Source organism: Physeter macrocephalus, unplaced genomic scaffold (genome assembly GCF_002837175.3).
Source record: "Physeter macrocephalus isolate SW-GA unplaced genomic scaffold, ASM283717v5 random_302, whole genome shotgun sequence".
In the NCBI taxonomy this organism is placed as follows: Eukaryota; Metazoa; Chordata; class Mammalia; order Artiodactyla; family Physeteridae; genus Physeter; species Physeter macrocephalus.
The window spans coordinates 8,123-30,644 of NW_021145583.1; the positions used below are offsets into that span (position 1 = coordinate 8,123).

At 50.5% G+C, this 22,522-nt stretch overlaps 1 protein-coding gene across 2 annotated transcripts; it reads right to left on the reverse strand.

Annotated features, from left to right (window-relative positions):
- Positions 1 to 2,346: 2,346 nt before the first annotated feature.
- On the reverse strand, positions 2,347 to 22,485 carry SLC26A11 (solute carrier family 26 member 11). 2 transcript variants are annotated; one of them, XM_007125276.3, is made up of 17 exons: positions 22,405 to 22,485; positions 21,113 to 21,327; positions 20,360 to 20,552; positions 19,873 to 19,958; positions 18,088 to 18,167; positions 16,855 to 16,997; positions 11,997 to 12,172; positions 11,482 to 11,554; positions 9,740 to 9,790; positions 8,622 to 8,682; positions 6,458 to 6,513; positions 6,121 to 6,261; positions 5,375 to 5,502; positions 4,946 to 5,045; positions 4,360 to 4,493; positions 3,955 to 4,027; positions 2,347 to 3,163 (listed from the first exon to the last, which is right to left on the reverse strand). In XM_007125276.3, exons 2-17 carry the CDS (start codon positions 21,323 to 21,325, stop codon positions 3,072 to 3,074), a joined length of 1,800 nt encoding a protein of 599 aa, XP_007125338.1. In that variant the 5' UTR covers positions 21,326 to 21,327; positions 22,405 to 22,485; the 3' UTR covers positions 2,347 to 3,071. The 2 variants fall into 2 exon arrangements, with proteins under 2 accessions (XP_007125338.1, XP_054938786.1); XM_055082811.1 differs by lacking the exons at positions 19,873 to 19,958; positions 20,360 to 20,552; positions 21,113 to 21,327; positions 22,405 to 22,485 and having other exon boundaries at positions 2,347 to 3,190; positions 18,051 to 18,825.
- Positions 22,486 to 22,522: the final 37 nt, after the last annotated feature.

Below are 22,522 nucleotides of genomic sequence, written 5' to 3' on the forward strand. Positions count from 1 at the left end.
CACGAACCCGTGTCCCCTGCATCGGCAGGCGGACTCTCAACCACTGCGCCACCAGGGAAGTCCCTTGTTACTTTTTTTAGTAAAGCTACTTGAAATGTTAAAATGACCCATGTGGCTCACACTGGGGCTTGCATCGTGTTGCTGTATGGCATTGTCTGTTGGACAGCGCTGTTCTACATCACCACCATCATCATCATCGTCATCTGTGTAGTCAGGGCTCCACCAGCTGCTGTAACAAGGGGTCTTCAGAGCTTACTTCTGGCCCATGTAACGGTGCTGGCCAGGGCACAGCTAAGCAGGCGGCCTCCTTCACTCCAGCTGACCAAAACTCTATCCCTTACGATATGTGGCTCCACCAGGTCCCCCAGAAGCTCATCTCCATGCCAGCCAGCCAGAAACGGGGAAAGCGCTCAGAGGAGGGAGCACGGAAGGCTTCTATTGGCCAGGTTAGAAATGGCACGCACACTCCCCACGTACTGTATTAGTCTGCTAGGGCTGCTGTGACAAAGTACCACAAATGGGGTAGCTTACACAACAGAAATGTACTGTCTCACAGTTCTGGGGGTTAGAAGTCTGAGATCAATGTGTCAGCAGGGTTGGTTCCTTCTGAGGCTCTGAGGGAGAATCTGTTCCAGGCCTGCCTCCTGGATTCTGGTGGTTTGCTGGTGATGGCTGGCATTCCTTGGCTTGTAGAAGCATCACCCCAATCTCTGCCTTCATGTTCACATCGTGGTCTCCCTGTATATGCATATCTGTACCAAACCTGCCCCCGACCTTCTTTTTTTTTTGACTGCGTGCTGCAGCTTGCAGGATCTCCGTTCCCGGACTAGGGACTGAACCCGGGCCATGGCAGTGAAAGCCCAGAAGCCTAACCACTAGACAACCCTCCCCTTTTTATAAGGACACAGCCATACTGGATTAGGGCCCACCCTACTACAAGTATGCACTTAACTAATTACATCTGCAATGACCCTAGCTCCAAATAAGGTCCCATTCTGGGTACTGTGGGTTAGGACTAAACATATGAACTTTGTGGGGCCGGTACACAATTCAACGCACAACAGCACTGACTTGATATCAGTCACGTGGCCACACTCACTACAGGGGAGGCAGGGAACTGCAGTGGTGCTGGTGATGTCAGTGCCATAAGCACCATGCCAGCCAGTGGTGAGGAAAGGCTCCATCAACTGTGTCATCAGTACAGTCACATGGATCCCCAGTTTATAGACCAAGGCTCAGAGAGCTTGTCTGGCTGATGAGAAAGGATGATGGAACCCAGCCCTGCATCTTCTGACACCAAGTTCCAAATGCTTTCCAGGCAATTCTCCATACTTCTCTCTTTTTTTAAAAATTTAATTTTTAAGTAGACATCAATATAATGTTCTTTAAAATATTAAACCATACAGATATGGTTACTGTCAACCCAAGAAGTAATCAGAGCTATGAGTTTGATGTTTATCCTTCCAGAACTTTAAAAAATCTCATACATATATCATACCATCATTTAGTGGGTGTGTTTACACAAATGGTATCTTAAGATGGGTATCACTCTGCAACTTGCCTTTCTCACTCAAAAATCTGGTAGTACCTACACCAATTCATTCCTTGCATGTTCCGTGTTCAAGACACTTAGGTTGCTTTCGTTTTCCAAAATTGCTAACGAGGTTGTGATAAACATCCTTGGTCGGCTTCCCAGGAGACAGGCTTGTGTTTTGCTAAAGTGGCTTGCGAGAAGCAGAGATGCGGAGTCACAGATGGTGAGGGTTTTCAATGAAATTGTGGTCCCACCTGAGTGTATCAATTGGATACACTGTGAATTGGACGATCTCTGGGTTCCAGAATGGGCGGGCTCAGAATGTGGGCACAGGCCAAAAAGGGACCACAACTTCCATCACAGCTCTGGCCAGGTGTGGCCCAGCAGGCAGAGCTTCAGGACACACTCGCCTTGTGGAAAAAGAGAAACTGCCTGAGGTAAGGAAAGGCTGCCTTGGGGCTGGCGGTGAACCGTTTAGCTGGCTGGTCAGGGTCCTGGAAGGAGAAACACCAGAAGATGGAGAACAAGGAATCTGAAAAGACTTGTGTATTATGGGCAGGCCTGGACCCTTGCTCTGCTCAGATAATGGCCAGGGTGGCCTGGGCAGAACACTGGTGGCTCTATGGCACCGCATCCAGGGCCATCTGCACAGTGAGTACTTTCTCAAAGAGAGTCCAGGAGCACAACCTTCCTCAGCTAGGATTTACCTCTAAAAATTGATGGAAGTGCAATTTAAAACAGGCAAGTCCGGGTATGGAGAGCTTGCTAAGTAAATATGATGCATATAGAATAAAATACCACATAGCCATTGATAACCATGTATTCTGTTTATTATCACAACAAATAATTCACAGCAATGACCTCATGAAAATGTGGGTCACAGAGCACCATGGATGAAATGATCCCATTTACATGACTGTAAACACACACCCACATGCTAACGTACACACATGTACGTGTACTGGAGGGAGGAGGTGTGGAGCTATCACCAAAGTGGATGGGGGGGGGATGGTTACCTGTAGTTTTTACAATAAGCATTTATGGTTTTTACAAAAACACCAAAGCTATTACTTATTTTAATTTAGAAAACACAACGAAGTTATTTTTAATAGACACTTTAAGTCGTTTGGCAAACCTTGGTTTTCCTCCCAACAACAGCTCAGCCGCCGCCATCAAGAAGGGAACCCACCTGAGAAATGCCCGCCCTCCCCATGTCCCCTGAAATCCAGGAAGGAGCTGGGGCGAGAGGTCTGCTGTCCTAGACCAGGTTGAAATCCCTGCCCTTTCCTTTCTCAATGTTCTCCAAATCACTCTTTAAAAAAAGAGTTCGCATACCAGGAAGAGCAGGGAGGTACTTTTTCAATCATCTCAGAGGAAGGGATGAGTCCCACCTGTGGACCCCCACGCAGTTGCCCTCCCCCTCCTCTGGGACACCCACTCAGGCTTCTCAGATCCATCTGCAAGGCGGCATCTGGCATCACAGGGACCAGAACCTTCCGTGAGACCCTCTGACGTCGGGCACCCACCGGCAGCCCAATCAGGCCTTCAGCAGGGCGATCTTGTGTTCCGGAACAGAGTCTTCGCTGCCATTGTAGGGCTGGGTCCCTGGTTCTTGCCTCAGGTATTTCTCTGCAGAAAACACAAGGTTTCCAAACACTAAAAAAGCCAAGTGAGGATAGGTCAGTTCACAGAATGGGATTAAAGGCTGGCCTTTTGGGGGCCTCAAGGCTGGGGAGTTAAGGTCCCTGGGCCAACGTCTCCAGCCCTGGGCCAGTTTCACCTAAGTCTCCACCAGCACCTCACCACTCTCCATGCCACGATAACCCTCCTCACTGCTGGGCGGGCTCCATGGTGCGGCTGGGCCCAATCTGCTTATCCAGTTCCTGTGGATCAGCATCTGGCTGCTTTAGCAGCAACATGGATGAATAGCACAGACACCAAGTTGAGCCAAAGAAGCCAAACACAAAAAGAATCCTCTTGATCCCACTACATGAAGTTCCGGAACAGGCTACACTGACCGATGGTGGAAGAAATCAGAGCAGTGCTTACCCCTAGTGAGGGTCACTGGAAGGGAGAAAGAGGGAACTTTCTGGAACGATGGAGACAAGCTACATCCTGACTGGACGCCCACTGCATCCATGTGTCAGGACTCAAACTCACATTTAGGATCTGTGCGTTTCACTGTATGTAAACTGTGCCTCAATTAAAAACACACACACAGTCCCAAAACGTAAAACCCCAGAGCAGTTAGTCCCCCTGACAACCTGTCCACTGCCTCACCCTCGTCCCAGTGCTCCCCACTCTTGGACTCAAGCACCGACCCTCCCATCTCCCAGGATTTCTGTCCTGCCGTCCTGACGCTGTGGGGTGTAGGTAGCCAGGCTGCCGTGGCTCTCACTCTGATGACTGGCCCCGCCCACCTGCTTCTTCCAGGGTGCAGAAGTACAGGACGCCCTTCAGGTCAGCTGACAGCAGGACACGGAGAACGGGGACCTGTGGGACAAACGGTGATTCCAGGTGGGAATGCTCCTGCCCTAGCAAGCCACGTCACAGGCTAACACATCTCTGTAAGAGGAACACTTCTTAAGTGAATACCTTCTGAAGGACACGGAGATGAGTGCTCTGCAAACACAACACATGATGTAACGGACACAAGCAGACCTCTGCAGCCAGATGCCGCAGGAATGGAGCCCAGCCGCCTTCCTCGCTGTGTGACACTGGGCAAGTCACTCAGCTTCTCTGGGCCTTGGCATCCTCACCTCGACATGGGGACGGTGACAACACAGACCTCACAGGCTACTTCAAGAGCAGATGCTGACACCCACCTGTAGGCCAATGAGGGCGAGGGTGGCGCCCCGCTTGTGGAAGTCCTCCAGGAGCTCCCCGAGCCCCAGCACCACCGTGTAGTCAATGTTGCAGATGTGGGTGCAGTCCAGGGCTGCAGAGCGTGGCGGGGAGGCTGGGGGGGCAGGGGAGTGGTCACACAAGGCAGAGGCTGCCAGAAAAGGCTCTGGCCAGGGGCATGGGGCCGAACAAGGCCATAAAGAGCTCCTCCCCAGTGGGGACGGGAAGGGGAAACAAGGACCCAAAACATTAGCCGTTTGGAGAGAGCAACAACCATTTCCTTCGTAGGGCAGGCAAACAGACCCCTTTCTCCCCTAAATACCAACTCCTGGAAGGAGTGGGCCCTCAGGGACACATGCTGGGGAACTGCTACCCTTGCTGCATGCACACGCAGTGGGGGGGTGTCCAATGGACGCCACTCTGAGATGCCTGAGACCCCCAGGACCCAAGGACGGGAGAGCTCCTTCCTGACAGCTGAGAGCAGGGTCTTCGGGTCCAACAGGAACCCCTCCCTGCTGAGAGGGTGGCGGGGAGCTGGGGGTGATCGCAGCCCATCTGACCACGTACTTTCCAGAGCCCGGCTCAGTAATGCCTCCCGGAGGGTTTCGATCGCAGGGAAGTGCAGGCCGCTCGCCGGCTGCAGGACCAGCATCGGGCCCTCTGACACCTGGGGACAGTGGGGGGAAGCCAGTGAGCCCTGGAGGCAAGTTCAACAGGGCAGCTCTTCCAGGCCTAGGGTGGACAGGAGGGGGCAGAGCTGGCGGGACCCCCACCTGCGCCACAGCCCCATGCGCAGCAGGACAGCACTGTGGGGTTATGACCGGAAGGTCAAACCATCCGCTAGGTGAATGGTCACTTGGCAGTGCCTCGAGCCACAATCACACCAAGAGCTCAAAACGCAAGACAGTGGGGTCAAAGGGTCTGCCCATGGCATGCTTCACCCCACCGGGCCCCCTGAGGCCAGCAGGTCCCCCTCAGGGAGACCAGATGGGCTACCTGTATCTTGGGTCTGGCCACGGAGTGCAGGAGAATCAGCATGGACACCAGGGTCCCTGCCAGGATGCCGTACTGGACCTCCCAGAAGCAGAGCAGGAACGTCACGCAGAGAGGCAGCAAGTCCAGCCCTGGGAGAGGGGGTCCAGCTGAGGAATGGCCCCTCCTCAGCGAGCTCGGCTCCCAGCTACCCAAGCCGCCTGACATGAGACACCTCGTGCGTGGCTTTCCTCATAATGAGTGAAGGTGTCATGGACCCGAAACAGCTCCCGAGGGACCCCCATCCAGAGACCTGGGGACTGATGCTTCTGACAGGCCATGTCAGCACAAGGATGTGTCAGAGGCAAGAAATCCCTCCCTACCTGGGCGAGGGGCCCTTAAGACCTGCCTGGTCAGCCTGGTCTCCTGCCCCTGGGAAGAGGTCCCAGTGGGCACTTCTCAGGGGACCAAGGACAAAGGGATATGAGGACCAGGGAGGCACCGAGACTTCTCTTAGATGTAGAAGCCACATAAATCCCTTAACTGCTTTGAAAAACAAAAGAGAACAAAAACTTGTTATGGTAAAGGAATTGCAGGTTTCGGGGAACCTTGAGCCGCTATGACCAGTGGAGAAAGGGAGGCTATGACACGGGCCCTGCTGGTCACCCCAAAGCCCCTGTCTCTCCCCCAGCTGGGCCAGCCTGGGCAGCGGCCAATGACAGAGGGAGGATCATCGATAACCTTGGTGCCGACGGACAGGAGATACATACTCTTCACTCTCCAGAGCGTCCCCACGATCTTGGTGTCGAACAGGGGGACCACGGCCATGATAATGACAGCAGCCAGGGCAGACTTGGGGATGTAGTAGAAGAGTGAGGTCAGGTAGTCGAGTGACAGCAGCACCAGGGCTCCTGCAGGGGCGTGGGGTGCTGTGACCTCATGGCCCTACCGCCCCGACTCCCACCCAGCAAGGAGTCCCTGCTCTGGGGCACACAGCCAGGCGCCAGAGCCGACAGCACCCGCACCCTGGGCTCCCTCCACTCCTTTCCTCCTATCTCACTGCGGCGGACACAGGGGGAACACAGTGTCTGTGCAAGGGGTGCTCACCCGTCATCAGGCCCCCTGCTGGGGTGCACACCCCTGACTGGGCATTCACAGCCGTCCTGGAAGGCAACAGAGACCCATTAGTGGCTGTCGAGCCGGGAGAGCACGGGAGGCGAGGGCCCACATGCTGTGGCTGATCTCCTGGGATGGGGGATCCAGAGGGAACAGGAGGACCCACCAACGTCGCCACCTAGTGGAGAGGCTTAGACACTGGCGCGCTGGGTCCTCTCTCCAGGGGGACTCTTGGGCTTTCTCAATTAACGCAAAATAATGGATCGGTACGTCTGAGAGAGGCCTGGTTGTAAATCCAAATGTCCAACAGGGGAGCCATAAATTAAAACTCTCTGTTACGGGCTGAATTGCATCCCACCCTCCCCCACAATTCAAATGTTGAAGCCCTAACCCCGAGCACCTCAGGAAGTGACTGTATTTGGAGAAAGAACCTTCAAAGTGGTGACTAGGTTAACATGAGGCGTTTAGGTTGGGTCCTACTCCAGTGTCCTTATTCGAAGAGGCAAATGGGACACACAGAAGCCAGGATGCACAGACACAGAGGAAAGGCCACTTGAGGACACAGAGAAGGCGGCCCTCTGCAAGCCCAGGAGAGAGGTCGCAGGAGAACCAACCCTGCCGGCACCTTGATCTTGAATGTCCAACCCCCAAAACTGTGAAAAGTAAATGTTTGTTTAAGCCGCCCAGCCTGTGGTATTTTAAGACAGCTCTAGCAAAATAATACACCCCCCTACAATGGAATCCCCCGCTACCACGAGAATCGAGGATGCAGACGCTTATTTTTACTGATATGGAAAAATGCTGACAATAATCTGTCCAGTCAGGGGGAATATACATACATGTATAAGTCATACGTAGATACACGTACACATACGTGTAGATGTATGTACGTATCAACAAAAAAAAACATAAAAGGAGAAACACCATAATTCTAACAGTGGAATTAGAGGTTAATTTTGCTTCTTTTTCATGTTGCCTATTTGAAAAACTATATTCAGACCCAAATGCCACGAGCTTTCTCTGCCGAAGAACTGGTCCTCAGACCACATTTCCCTTTGCCGCCACCAAGATGACAAGAGAACCACGACTTGATTCCCACAACAGTACAGGACTCTGCCTCCCCCACGCGTCCCATACCCCCAACCGTGACCTGTGCCCACCCATATTCCTCCAGAAATAAATGTTGTCTGTACATTTCCACGAAAGCCTTCTAAAAAGTCACCTTTAACCTCTATGGAGTCATGCAGAAATTTCATTAATTGGTTAAATACTCACAGAATTTTTTCCTGTACCCACTATATACAAGGAATTGTGCTAGATACCAGGGGACACAAAATATGACCTTGACTGAACAGGCTCACAACCTAGCTATGCCAACAAGAGCATATAAAAAGTCACACTGAAAAACGGTTACAGGTTTTACTGAATAAACGCTATTATAGCACCTACCAAGTCACTAGCATCATTCTACGTGATTTCCTTTGTTTTTTATTTTTTTCGTGACTTCCTTTAAATCCTCTAAATAACTTTCCAAGACAGGCCCCGTCTTGATTCCGCTTTACAGACGAGGATGCTGAGGTGCGGGAGGTTGAACAGTGTGCCCTGTGCCCCCTCGACATGGTGGTTTGGGGGGTCGGGAAGGTTTAGTGCTCAGGATTGGGTCAGGTTCCAGGACTTGGCCTGAGGCCCAGGCACTGACACCTCCTCTTCTCCTTCAAGCCACAGGCCACCCTCCCGCCCTGCCCTTCGGGGGTGCCATATGGCAACCCCACTCGAGAGTCTGCCCCTTCCTCAGGCAGAGCCACAGTCCCTCCCACCTCCACTATCTTTCAGGAATTAACTCCAGCACCAAGATGCTGGGAGCATTTCCATGCACGGGGATCTTTTTAATGTTAAACTGCAGCACCGTGTATCGGGGTAAAGAAAACCAGCCAGGAGGGTGAGGGAAGCAGAGAGAGCCCCCTCCTGTCTCCCCACAGACACCGTCACAGCGGACCAAGGGGGAAAGGACCAATGTGGAGAAAAGTGAAAACGGCCTCAGGACGTGGGCAAGGGCCCAGCAGGGGGAACCTGGTTCTTCAAGCTGGACAAGGACCCCCTGTCCTGGGAGGGGACCTCCCTGGAGACGCAGAGAAGGGGGAACGTGGTCACTCACCGGCCAAAGCTGCCTGTGACCGGGTAGGAGGAGAAGAGGGAGCCCAGGATGTTCGTCAGGCCTGTGGAGAAACGGAAGGAAAAAGCTCATCCAGGACGAGAGGAAGCATAAAATAGAAAAAGGAGAGGGGGAGGAAGGAGATAAAAACCAGAAAGGAAACAGGAAGACAGAAGGTGAGAGGAACTACCCAGTGGGGCATCCTATATCTGGTTCTCTCTCCCTCTAGGAAGGTCAAACCATGATCTTTGCCAAGTGCGCTGAGATTGATTCTAGCTATAAAGCAGTTCTGACCCCAGCCTTGCCTGTGTGAGTGAACATGCCTTTTCCCATGTATAACAGAAGGAGGAATCCCTCCTGCCCAGAAAGGGGGACGGCTGCGGGCATCCCTGCTACCCTGAGTTCCTTCAAACCCACACTTTCACGAGATGACCAGCCAAGGTGAATGGCAGAAGGTCATGGCCAGTAAGCTGCCTTCCCTGTGTGCCTCTGATTAACCTGTACTGGACACAGCCATGCCCGGAACCTGGCTGGGACCTCAGAACGGAGGTAACTAGCCCAAGTTCATCACCATCAGCTCGTCAGCACCCACCTCACCCAGGGGCCTTCACAAAGACCATCATGGTCCCCTTGGCTCCGCAAAACCCACAACTGGTCACAGGTTCAAGGCCTGCTCTCGAGACAGCTCAGGTGTCACCTGGGACGCACCGCTCCACAGTCAGGAAGCCTGGGGCCCACCTGAGTCCTCACTCATCCGCCTGCCCCTCCTGGAGGGAGGCACAGGGCGAGGCACAGGCAGCCAAGACCCCACACAATCAGCAGGCTCACCTGAGATCCTACCTGGCCACATTCCTCAGCAACCTGACCCTCGCCCTGGAAGCCCCCACCCCCAGCCCAGGTGGAACATTCCAGGCGTTCCCAGGCACAGAACAGGACACAGCCCTCAGGGTCTGGTGCTCAGCGAGCCTCAGTCAGACACTAGATGTCGGCACCCTACTCCTAGGGATTAAACTGAACCACCTGAGATGGGAGAATGGGCCCCACTCGGGCCAGCTCTGCACCCTGCGTGTCAGCACCTCCACCACCCAGACCCCGAGAGCCACCTGCCACTGGAGTCTTACCGATGGCCAGCAGCTCCTGGTTGGCGTCAATACGGTAATTATTTTGAGAAGCTGAAGAGAACAGACAATAAAAACACTGTCACTAGATACATATCAGGAAACTATGAGATGATAAAACAGGCTACCAATTTCTCCCTACAGCATTGTCTATGTTTGTAAATAGAAAGTATAAACATAGATAAAATATATACATATATGCAAATGTATACACGTCATTGTGTGTTTACAAAAAAAAAAAAAAAGTAGACGTAGAGCGAAATGTTAGCAGTTAATTGGGGCAGTGAAGGACATTACAAGTGATTCTTTTTTTTTATCCATTTCTGAACTTTCAATATCTTGTGCAACAAACATGTATTGCTTTTATAATAAGGGAAAGATGTTTTAAACTAAAAAGCTCTCTGGTTGCAAGTCAAGATTACTAGAAAGTCTCAGATGAGGCCCAGAGACACGAGTGGGAAGATTTAGGGAGAAACTACGGAGCGGCATGAATCTTAAGACAGTGGTTGGTAAACTTTCTGTAAAGGGCCAGACTGTCAATATTTTAGGTTTTGAGGGTCACACCCTCTGTCACAACTGCTCAGCTCCCCATTACAGCACAAAGCAGCCATACAACACGAAACAAGTGAACAAGAGACCATCTTCCAATAAAACCTTACTTGTGAACTGAAATACAAATTTCATATACTTTTCATGTGTCATCAAATCCGAATCTTCTTTAGATTTTTTTTCAAACATTTAAAAATGCAAAAGCCATTCGCAGGTGATGGGCAGCAGGCTGTGGTTTACTAAGCCTTAATTTAAAAGCATGACAAGCTTTACAAATGAGCACAGAAGTCAGCTGACTCCAAAAGAAAATGGAGAGTTTTCTAAGTAATAGACAAGATGAATAAAATCTGTCACATGCCGATTCCGAGATATGCCCTTCCAAATTAAAAAAAAAAAAAAAAGGATCAGAAAAATAAAAACTGAACAAGAAAAATGTGAGCTGAACAGGTCGCAAGCTGAAATATAGCGTGGTCTTGAGCAACTGCTAGCGTTTGGAAAGGAAAACCCTTTAGAATGAACACTGGTTTATAGTCTCCTTGGAATGGTCTAAGGATCCAGATGCTGGAACTTCAGAGAAGGAAACATAATCCTGGCACAACCTGGGCTGGGCAGTGAACACAATTTAGGTAATCATAGTAACATACATGTCATATATCTGAATTTTAACCTTTAGAGTCAAATTAGATCCAAACAAAGGACTCAACCCTCTTATAGAACAGAAGAAACACATCATCCTCATGGACAACACAGAACAAAAGTCCAAGGACCTATGACAGAAGCAGGGACACATGAAAGGTTTGGCAGCCTCAGCTCAGGCGGAGGGAATCAGTATTGAGCAGCAAACATATAAGTAGATTAATTCTTCCCAGCCTCTCCAGGGGTTGGTAGGGGACAGGCCAGGTGTGCTCAGACACTCGGAAAGGGCACCTTGTCAAATTTTTAGGAATTTTGCTAACAGGGTTATCAAATACAGCTATTATTACCAATTAAATGAAAACTGTCAATTAAATAAATTATATTAAAAACAAAGATAATACTTAAAAAATAATACTTTTAAAAAAGCACGTAGTACTTGGATAAAATTTCAAAATTTTAAAAATCAAAGCAGATAAAAAGCAAGCAGGAGAGCAGGCAAGCAAGGCAGGCTGGGCTCCGGGTTGAGGTGCCAGGGAGGGCGTGGGTGGTGAGCATCTTACCAAAGGATTTGGCCACTGCGATGCTCTCCAGGAGACCCATCAGGGGCACCACGGCCAGCCCGGCCCCCATGCCCTGAGAGAGGAGAGAGGGATGGTGAGTGACCCTCTGGGGAAGGACAGAAGAGGTCTGACCAGTCAGTGACCTGATAAGGCAGGCACTGGCTCGTCCATGTCTGACAGAAGCAAACATACTTCAGCTGCAGGGCTGTGAGCTCACACTGCAAGGAACATGACACACAGCAGAACACAACAAATTCCTGCTCTGCCAGCGTCCACGATGGCAGGAACACCCCTGGGCTCAAAGCAGAAAAATAAATGTGGTGCCCTTTGAGGTTGTGTCTAATCTGGAACTCATTCCTACCTGTCCCTGCACCAGAGACGCCCCTTCCTGAGGACAGCAGTCCTAGCTGAGTTCAGAGCTGCCTGACACTAAGCGGATGCATTAGGAGATAGAACCAGGCCCAGGGGCCGCTGCGGCCTCAGCCAAGCTGGCCTGGCTCCCTGTCTCTACCCACCTGTACCATCTCGGTGAAGGAGATCGTCCCGTTGGCAGTGGTCACTGAGAAGGGAGGGATGTGGGCATCAGGGAGCCCCTCGGGTGTCTTCCCAGTTAGAACAAAAGGCTGGTATCCAGTCACCTGGAAGGAGTATGCGACCAGGGCAGCAAAGGAGACCACCAGGGCGTTGCGAGCTAGGACGGAGGGAGAGACTGTCAGTGAAACCTGGATCGTCTGAGTAACTGGGGCAAATACACCTCAGGAGGTGGAAGACCTCACCCCAGCCTGGGAAACAGCATGGATACAAGCAACCATATGGCAGGCATGAACACATGACACCATGAAAAACGCACAATGGGGAGACAGAGGAGTGGTGACACACAGGGCCAGCACGCATATCATCTACTGGTCACCAGTAACTGCACGGTCAAAGGCAGAGCTGGAAAGACTTTGAGATCAGATCTCCCAAGGTGATGCCACTTTGAAGATGGAGAAACAGAGCAGGTTTACTCTGCTGCCTAAAACAACTAAAAACTGCACAAAATACATGGAACAACAGCGTCTGTGTATATATACCCAAATATCTCCCAAATTGACCTTCTAGAAATGAAAACCATAACGTCTGAGGCAAAAAGTACACTGAATGGATTCAAGACAGATTAGATATTACAGGGAAAAGACTAGTGAAACTGAAGATGTAGCAAAAGAATCTCCTCAAAATGAAACACACAGAAGAAAAGAAAGATTGAAACATTGTACAAAGCATCAGTAGCTGTGGAACAATTTCAATTAACCTAATACATGTCAGAGTCCACAAAGAAAGACCGTGGAGTGGCATGGGGAGACAGCACAAGGATTTTAAGAAATAATGGCTGAGTACTTTTCCAAATTTGATAAAAACTGCAAACCTGCATAACCAAGAAGCTCAGTGAATTCCAAGGACAAGACACATGGAAAAAAAAAAAAAGAAACTACAACAAGGCACATCATAATCAAATTGCCTAAAGCCAATGATAAAGGGAGTATCTTAAAAGCAGCCAAAGAAAAAAGTCATATCTAGAGGAATGAAAGTAAGAATGACAGCAGACTTCTCGTAGGAAAAGCACGCCAGAAGACAGGAGAACAGCATTTTTAAAGTGTGGAGGAGGAAAAAAACTGTCTAGAATTCTATATCCAGCAAAGCTACCCTCCAAAATGAAAGTAAAACAGTGACTATTTTGGACATACAAAAGCTGAAAGAATTCATCACCAACAGGCCTGCACTACAGGAAACAATATAGAAGGTTCTCCAGGCAGAAGGAAAATGATACAGATGGAAATCTGGATCTACACAAAGGAATGAAAAGCACCAGAAAGATGTATAATGTGGGAAGATAGAACAGACTTTGCTCTCATTACTTACACATCTTTAGAAGTAACTACATATTTAAAGTAGAAACAATAATAACGACTGAGGGATTTAAAACACATGTTGAAAAAAATATATTACCACAATAGCACAAAGGTTAGAAGAGGAGAAATGGATGTATCTGGTCATAAGTTCTTATATCAATGTAAAGTTGGAATGTATACTGTATTAAGATACAGATGTATACGATAAACCCTAAAGTAACCAGCAAAAACAAACAAGCAAAAACAAAAACACACACACAGCAGTTATAGCCAATAAGCCAATAAAGGGAATAAAAAAAGAATCATAGAAAAATACTCAATCCAAAAGACGGTAGAAAGAGAGGGAAAAGGGAACAAAGAAGAAATGAGACAATAGGAAACAAAGAGCAATATAGTAGATCTAAAGCTAGATACATCAATCATCACATGGAATGTAAACATTACCCCACCCCCCAATGAAAAGGCAGAGATCAGATTGTATTAAAAAACAAAACCCGTCTATATGCTTCCTACAAAAAACACACTTTAAACATAAAGACACAAATAAGTTAAATAGGTTCAAAGTAAAAGGATGGGAAAACATATGCTAATACTAACCAAAAGAAAGCTGGAGCAACTCTACATGAAAGTAGAGTTCAGAGCAAAGAATGTTACCAGTAACCATAGCACAAAGGTTAGAAGAGGAGAAATGGATGTATCTGGTCATAAGTTCTTATATCAATGTAAAGTTGGAATGTATACTGTATTAAGATACAGATGTATACGATAAACCCTAAAGTAACCAGCAAAAACAAACAAGCAAAAACAAAAACACACACACAGCAGTTATAGCCAATAAGCCAATAAAGGGAATAAAAAAAGAATCATAGAAAAATACTCAATCCAAAAGACGGTAGAAAGAGAGGGAAAAGGGAACAAAGAAGAAATGAGACAATAGGAAACAAAGAGCAATATAGTAGATCTAAAGCTAGATACATCAATCATCACATGGAATGTAAACATTACCCCACCCCCCAATGAAAAGGCAGAGATCAGACTGTATTAAAAAACAAAACCCGTCTATATGCTTCCTACAAAAAACACACTTTAAACATAAAGACACAAATAAGTTAAATAGGTTCAAAGTAAAAGGATGGGAAAACATATGCTAATACTAACCAAAAGAAAGCTGGAGCAACTCTACATGAAAGTAGAGTTCAGAGCAAAGAATGTTACCAGGATAAAGGGGGTCATTTCCAGAGAAAATTATAATCCTACGTATGTATGTACGTACGACGTTTGTTCTCTGACCGTAACGGAATTACGTTAGAAATCAGTAGCAAAATACTAATTAAAAAATCCCCAAATATTTAGAAACTAATTCCTAAAAGGCTCCTGGTTCAAAGGGTAAATAATCCACAATTCAAAAGAGACATCAAAATGGAAATTAGAAAGTATTTAGAACTAAGTGAAAATGAAAACACAACCTATCAAAATCGTGGGATGCAGCTAAAGCAGTGCTGAGTGGGAAATTTATGACCCTAATCACTATACTGGAAAAGAAGGAAGGTCTCAAAGACCTCAGCTTCCGCCTTAAGAATCTGAAAAAGAAACGTAAATTCAAAATCAGCCAATGCAAGGAAATAATAAAGATCAGTTCAAAATCTACTAACGAGAAAACAAAAGCAATAGAAAGATCAATGCAATGAAAAGGTTGTTCTGTGAGATAAATAAAATCGATACACTTCTACATCAATTGATCAGGAAAAAGGGCAAGTGACCTGGGAGCAAGTTCTCACTCTGCCTGCTCCTAGCTATGTGACCTGGAGAAGTCTTATTTGGTTTGTCTGTTTTACCTTTCAGAGCCTCATTTTCCTCACTGGCAACAACAGGGAAAATAATATCCCATCCTCAAGGCTGCTATGAGAATCAAAAGAAGTGATGTTTGTAAAATGCTTTATAAGCCATCCATCACTGTATGTCAGATTACAGCTCCTTCCATTTCTGCAAGTCTCTACTTTTTCATCTGCAAAAGGGGAGAAATGACAACTGTTCCACCTACCCCACAAGGGTGTTCTGGGGCTAAAGAAATTCTCTACAAATTGCTAAACAAACACAAAGTACTACTATAGGTTAACCTGTCCTCACTCAGCTAAAATACAAGCAAAAACGATGACTTTTTAACAAACATAGTTGGGAGCTCAGTAACTAGTTTCCTAAGGACACACCACATATTCTGGAAAGAAGACAGTAGTCCCTGAGAAGCCTACAGGGTTTTGGGGCAGCATTTCTCAGACCTCAGTGTGCCTACAAGTCACCTGACAAGCATGTTAACGTGCAGACTCTGCGTCAGAGGTCTGGGTGGGCCTGAGAACCTGCATTTCCAACAAGCTCCCAGGGGATGCCTGGGCTGCTGGTCAGAGGCCACACTGAGTGTTAAGTTTTAGGGAACAGAGCCTGTTTTCACTATTTTACAGATGACTGTACTACAGCTCATAAAATTTTGACAAGTGACTCATGCGAGTGCCAGGTAAGTGGCTAAACTAGGTCTTGAAACCAGTAGTTTCCCCACAAACCCAGTGCTCTTCCACCCTCCCAAGCGCTCAGCGTTTACCCATGGCCTCCGGGCTGCAGAATGGGGTCTGGTGAGCAACTCTGGGGACTGGGGACCAGCCGGAGAAGCTGGAAGTGACTCAAGGGCTGAAATCTAGCCACCCCCTCCCTCCCACAACTGGCTGGATTTCATGGCCATGGAGGAGTAGGGCCAAGCAGGATGATTTCCATTCCCCTCAGCTCTGGAAAGGACCAGTAGATATCAATGCTTCCTTGCTTTGCTGTACCTGCCATTCTCTCTCTGTGTCACCTACTGGCAGCTCAGTGGCGAGATGTCCATCCCCACCCCCACCCCCGAGATGGCCTTTCAACCAGCCAATGGTTCCACTAACTCTCCTCATCTCGCCGCCTTTTACTTCAGCCTTTCTTTACAGATCCTCTGGTTAACTGCGATTCAACCTGCTGATTCCAGGCCTGAAGCAAAATGGTTACCCTCTGCAGCTGCACAATTAGAACAGGACCAGTTTGTCTCAGTGGAACTTGTTTTCTCCCCCAGAGACCTGCCAGAGTTTCTCAACCTTAGCACTGCTGACACCTTGGGCCAGATCATCTTTTTTGCCACGGGAGACTGTACACTGCAGGATGTTTAGTAAAATCCCTGGCCTCCTCCCATCAGAAGCCAGAAACAGTCTTGCCCAGTACTGTTAACCAAAAATGTCTCTGAACATTGCCAAGTGTCCCCCAGGGGCGGGGGGGGGGGAGCAAAATCATCCCTAGCTGAGAACTTCTGCTGCTAAACAGAGTTCTCAGCCCTGGATGCGTATCAGAACCACTTAGCGAGTGACGTGAAGATCTCTAGGGGTGGAATTCGGGTTCCTGGGTGACTACAATGTGAGGCCAGGTTGTGCAGGACAAATCTGGAAATGGTCCCTCAGCCAGAAGGCCCCCTCACCTGTGGTGGCAGTCCAAACCAACCCATGGCTGAGCCGCACGCCAGTGGGCATCTCGGGGTGGACGGGAGGCACGTGGTCCCGCATCAGCTTTAGCACGAGCAGCAGCAGCATGCAGACCAGTCCCAGCACCGCATCGCCCACCCTGCAGACAGACACCAGTCACCGCCCAAACCTGCTGACAGCACAGGCCTTCTAGCCTTTGGGTGCTGCTTCTGCCGGAAAACTTTCTCTCTCGAATGCTCTTTTTGTTTTTTCCTAAGTAACCTGTGTCCCTGTTCCATTTCAAAACTTTATTAGAAACTTAGTAGGCACACAGGCCCCGGGAGCTGAAGCCCAGATCACAGTGGTAGCCGTAGGCGCGCTACCAGCTCACGTTTTTAGTCACATAGCTCCCTGGGCTACACGTGTCTCGTCAGTTCCGGGAGATTCACTCCCGACTGCCTATGAAGCTCTCTGACCGGTCCATCTCCATCTCCACTGCCCTCCCATGTGGCTGACGCCCACCAGGTGCATCTCATGGGCCAGGAAACCTCGGCAGCAGATCAGAAGGGGAGGAGAGGATGGTCACAGGGTCTCCCCCACTCCCTCCAGGCAGCTCCCCCTACAGCTCCCCCCAGGTCACTTCTTCCTCTTGCCCCTCCAGCCAGAGAGGTGTTCTGGCCTCCAGCTGGGCTCATCGAGCTGCATCTCCTATTTGTCCCTTTAACCTGCTTGCTCCCTGAGAGAAGCCCCTCCATTTGAGTGATGTGCTTTCTGCAGGAACTCTCTCCACCTGCCACCCGTCCCCGGCGCCTGCATGTCTGTTGGCCTCTGCCTTCCCTTGCCCTGTGGTTATCTTGCTCACTGAACTATGAACTCCTTGAACGAGAGACCACCTGCCCTTCCTTCATATGGTCTCTTCTCACTTCGACCACAGGAGAAAGCCCTGCGTGGGGTCACGCTGACTGGCGCACTGCACTGACCAGAGCAGAGCGTCTCAAGCTTCAATGTGCCACCTGGGCCTCTTGTTAAGCCGACTGATTCAGCAGGTCTGGGCCGGCCAGACTGTGCTTCTAACCAGCTCCCGGGTGATGCCGATGGTGCTGCTTGCGGGACCCCTGTTTGAGCAGCAAGATCCCAGAGGATTGGAATAAATGCCACCTGGGAGTGGAAATGGGGAGGGAACAGGGAGAGGGATCTAGGAGGAAGAGCTTACTTATGGGGGTGTGGGGAGAAACACAGCCAGCCAGTACCTGGTCTCTCCGATGTTGTGGAAAGTGTAATACACTTGCAGAAAAAACTGCCTGGAGATGTGCTGCAGTCCCAGCAGGTTCTGTCAGACAAGAGATTCTGATTAGACAGCCTTCTGCGATATAAAGGCCCGAAACCCATCCCTCGCAGCATCTCAATACTGTTCCAAACCTGGAACCCCCTACCCCACAAGGGCCCTTCCTGGGGGAAAACATCTCCTGGCTCTCCCGGGCCTATCTGTCCATTCCCAAAGTCCCCAAGGGCAGGAGATCAAAGTTATCCCTCTCGGGGGGAAGTGGGGGCACTGACGGTATTTCACAATGTTCCAGTTGTCGCATGTCTTTGCGAATTACTTTCCTATCTGAGGAAAATCAGTCTGAGCGACCTCAAACCAAGGAGACTGGTTCAACTGCCCCCTGGTCCAGGGAGACCTGCGCGGGCGGCAGTCGAGGGGGCGCCGAGGTCCTCCAGGGAGGAGCGCTGAGGGGACCCCGCCAGGTTGGGGGTCCTCAGGTGGGAGAAGGGGCGCCACTCTGTACTTTAGTTCTTTATCTGGTTGGGATCAGAAGGGGAGGTCGAGGCCCAGACTCCCAAGGCAATCAGGCTCCAAGGACCCCAAAACACACTGTGTACACAGCCCCCGAAGGGGAAGGGCAGACACGGACAGCGGCTTCTGTCCTGGGCAGGGACTCTTGCGTAGGCAGGTCAAGAGGACCCCCACCCCAGCCTAGAGGTTCTCAGATGACTATCAAGACCTAGTCAAGGTTTTGAAGACAGGGGCCTAGGGGTGCCAAATACGAACGCATAAAGAAGCTACCCTCTCACTGTGTTATGAAAAAAGAACATTCTTGACACTAAAAATGAAAGATAATGTTTCCAGAGTAAAGGACAGAGCATCCCACGAAACAGCACTTGCCAAGCTTACCCTGACATATGTATGTACATAATCTATAGTTCAAATTTACCCACATTGTTCTAGACCGTTTCCTCCTCTGTAAGTGGAGATAATAATAAGCCTACCTCCCAGAGGACTTCTGAGAACTAAACATAGGAAGAGTTTAACCCAGCATCCAGTGACGTGTCAACTACTTTATTCTTTCTCACACATACCCTCTTGGGCTTCATGTTCTTACTTTCTCATTCGGCCTCCATCTGCGAAGACTGTCAAGGGCCAGACTGAAGCAGAGCCTGACTGTGGGAACCACACCATGGAGAGGCGTGTGTGTGCGCACCATGGAGAGGCGTGTGTGTGTCTGCCTTCCAGGTACGCAGAACCCAGTGGAAGGAGAGTAAATGATATCCTCAGATAACCAATGATCACTGATTCCAATACTTCTCATATGTGTTTAAACAGAAACATAAAAATGAACGATATTTGAAAAACATTAAACAAAAAATTGGAAAAGAAAGACATAAAAGTGAAATCACCTAGCTAAATTACCTTGGGGAGCAATTTGCTTGTGGAAATTTTGGCAGTACACTCATGACTTGTAAAGGCCCAATGGTCCAATATGCAGTAGGGGCAGGACTCTGTGAGGTGAACCAAGCACTCACGCTTGAAAACTCCAGCAAGAGTGGGGGCTGTCATTACTGGTCCCCCAAATTACCTGTTGTAGAACTTGGTCATCATTCAGTATCTCCCACAAAGAATGATTTTATTAATGGAGACTCATGCCAGCATGACAGGCTCTGAGCCCCCAAACAGCAAGAGTTTGACCCACACATATCAGGACCTGACCTTGGTCCTGCTAGCCAGCAGATGTCCCAGGGCCAACTAGGGTGCCTACCTTAATCTGCCCGAAGCCGATGATGATGGCGGCAGCTGAGGTGAAACCTTTAATGACGGGACAGGAGATGAAGTCCAGCAGGAACCCTGGACAACCAAGAGGGAACACCAAGCTGGTACCAGCCCCACTGGGTCAGTGTGGGCTGGGAGAGGTGGTATGGGTGGGACAGGGTCTAAAGACTAGCGGCATACCCTGTTTGGGCTGGTTTGAAGAGCAGGAAAGAGACTATAGGGACTGAAGCCCTGGGCACTTCTCCAAGTGTCCTGGCCTCTGAGCACCATAGAGGAGAGCTGAGAGCCACCCCTCTTGACACACACACACACACACACACACACACACACACACACACACACACACGGATAGCCCTTGGAATGCAAAGAAGGAAATGCTGAAGGCAGGGCATCCCCAGAAGGAGGTGCCTCGGTACCCCAGGAAGAGCAGAACTGCAACCCCCCGTCCCCATGACAAGAAGGTCTGAGTGTCTTACCCAAGCGCAGGAACCCCATGCCTAATTGGATGCAGCCCGACAGAAAGGCCAGCAGCACAGCATAGGCAGGCTCGTGGAAGGTGTAGAAGGAGACCAGGAGGGACATGATGGCCGTGGGGCCCAGAGTCACATCTCGGGAGGTACCCAGAAAAAAATACACGAAGCACCCCATGAAGGCAGAGTAGAGGCCGTACTGTTGGGCAGAGAGAGCAATGAATATCCAGGAGGCACATGGCACCCGCACAGGGTCCCTGGTGTAGCTGGTTAAGCACAGGGATCTGTGTGGTCCATTGTGTATTCTGGGCACAGCAGCACATACAGGCAGGGTGAACTGCTCACCCTGTTACCCAAGGTTGTGGACCTACAGTGACTACTGGGCCTCTTTCCTACCCACACCCAACTGGGGCCTCGCGTCCTTGTGTCTGAGCCTGTGATTCTGAAAAAGCGTTCTTAAAGCCAGAGTGAGTCATCCCACTGGCCCCATCAGGCGATCCAGAACTAGCTTGGTGCCTGTGCGTGACAAGCATGACAAGCGGGGTTACAGGAGCACGCGTCTGCCCAAAGGCAGTCACATGCTCTAGGCTGTAAACTAAGGCTTCTTGGGCCCCATGGGACTGGAGGCCAGGGTGCCCCCTTGTCTGGAGGGAATACTATGTGTGCATTTCTACTCTGCTCCTGGGTGAGCACTAAGGCCTGGAGTGGGGTCAGGCCAAGGGGAAGGAATGTGGTGGGCAGCAAGGACACACATCTCACCTGGGGAGGGAGTCCAGCCACCTCGGCATAGGCCAGCGCCTGGGGAATGACTGTGAGCCCGACTGAGATCCCAGCGATGAAGTCCATCTTCAGCGCGTGCCAGGTGTAGTCAGGCAGCCAGGCCAGGAAAGGCAGCCTCTTCTGCATGGTCGCAGTGGACCAGCAGCAGGACATCGGGGCAAAGCCCTTGGGTGGCTTCATAGTAGATGACATGTCTAGAAAGAGTGGGGGGGGCGGGGTTACACAGACCAGCAGTCAGGGCCTGGGCTTCAGAAAACCCAGCAACAGGGTGAGAGTGCGGGTTAGGTCCAGAAACATCAGGAGATGCGCAATCGGTCTCCTCTCACCCAGCGGGGTGGAGCTAGATGCGTTAAATCTCCCCTCTCCCTGCTGATCTGAGTCAGGAAGCCAACAGCCTGTGCAGAGAAGGCGTCAAGCAAAGGTGGAGTGCCCCCCGCCACCGACTGCTCTCCCTGAACCCCACCTGCCCAGACCCTAGGTGCCTTCTCTTTCTCCATCGACTCTGGCCAGAAAAAATAATTTCTCACTGAGAAGTTCAAACACTAATCACTAATTAGACTCAAGGTTTCTCCTCCCAGGAAAATTTGTTTCCTTTTTTTATTCCCCCCCGCTAAGAAATTTAACGGGGAGCAGTGCAGAGAAATGCAGGCCCACGGAGATACCCAGACGTAGCTGGCGAGGAGTGGGTGGGGTGACTGGAGGCCCTGAGGTTTTCCAAGTGCGCAGCATAGCAGGCTCCACCCACTACGGCAGACTGCGGCGCTGTGGTGGCGGGAGGACTCCCATCCTGAAGCTGCGCATCACCCCAACCCCCACCTGTGGCGTCTACATCCTTAGAGAAGCCTTAGGTATTCTAGGTGGTTCTGAAAGAACGTCAGAGGCTCCCCTCAGTAATTCACGGCGCGCATCCTCGAGGGTCCTGGTGCTCCTGGCGCGCAGAGCCCGTCCCAAACCACCCCCAGTCCCGGTGGGGCTGCTCTGGACAGAAGCGGCCCCCCACCCCCGAAGCCGCTTGCCCCGGACGCTGGGGTCTAAGGCGAGGGACCCCACACCGTCTGCCGGTCCGTGGCCTGCCGGCCCCAGCAAGGCGGAGGATGGCGGGGACCTGGGTGGGGATGAGGTGGGTGGGGAGCGGGGTCCCCGCGGGACGCGCCCATACCCTCGGACCACTTGCCGCGCCCCCACGTCGGTCGCCCACCAGCGACCCGGCCCGTGCCCTGGCAACTCGAGCACCCGGCCCCGGGCCCCGCCGCCGTCAGCCACGCACTCACCGGACGCCACAGCTCGGGGTCTCCCGTCGTCTCCGCAGCGGGTCTGCAGAAACCACAGAGGTTGGGGGAGCGGGATCCGGAGCAGGGGCGGGTCCTGGGCGGGTCCTGATGTACACGT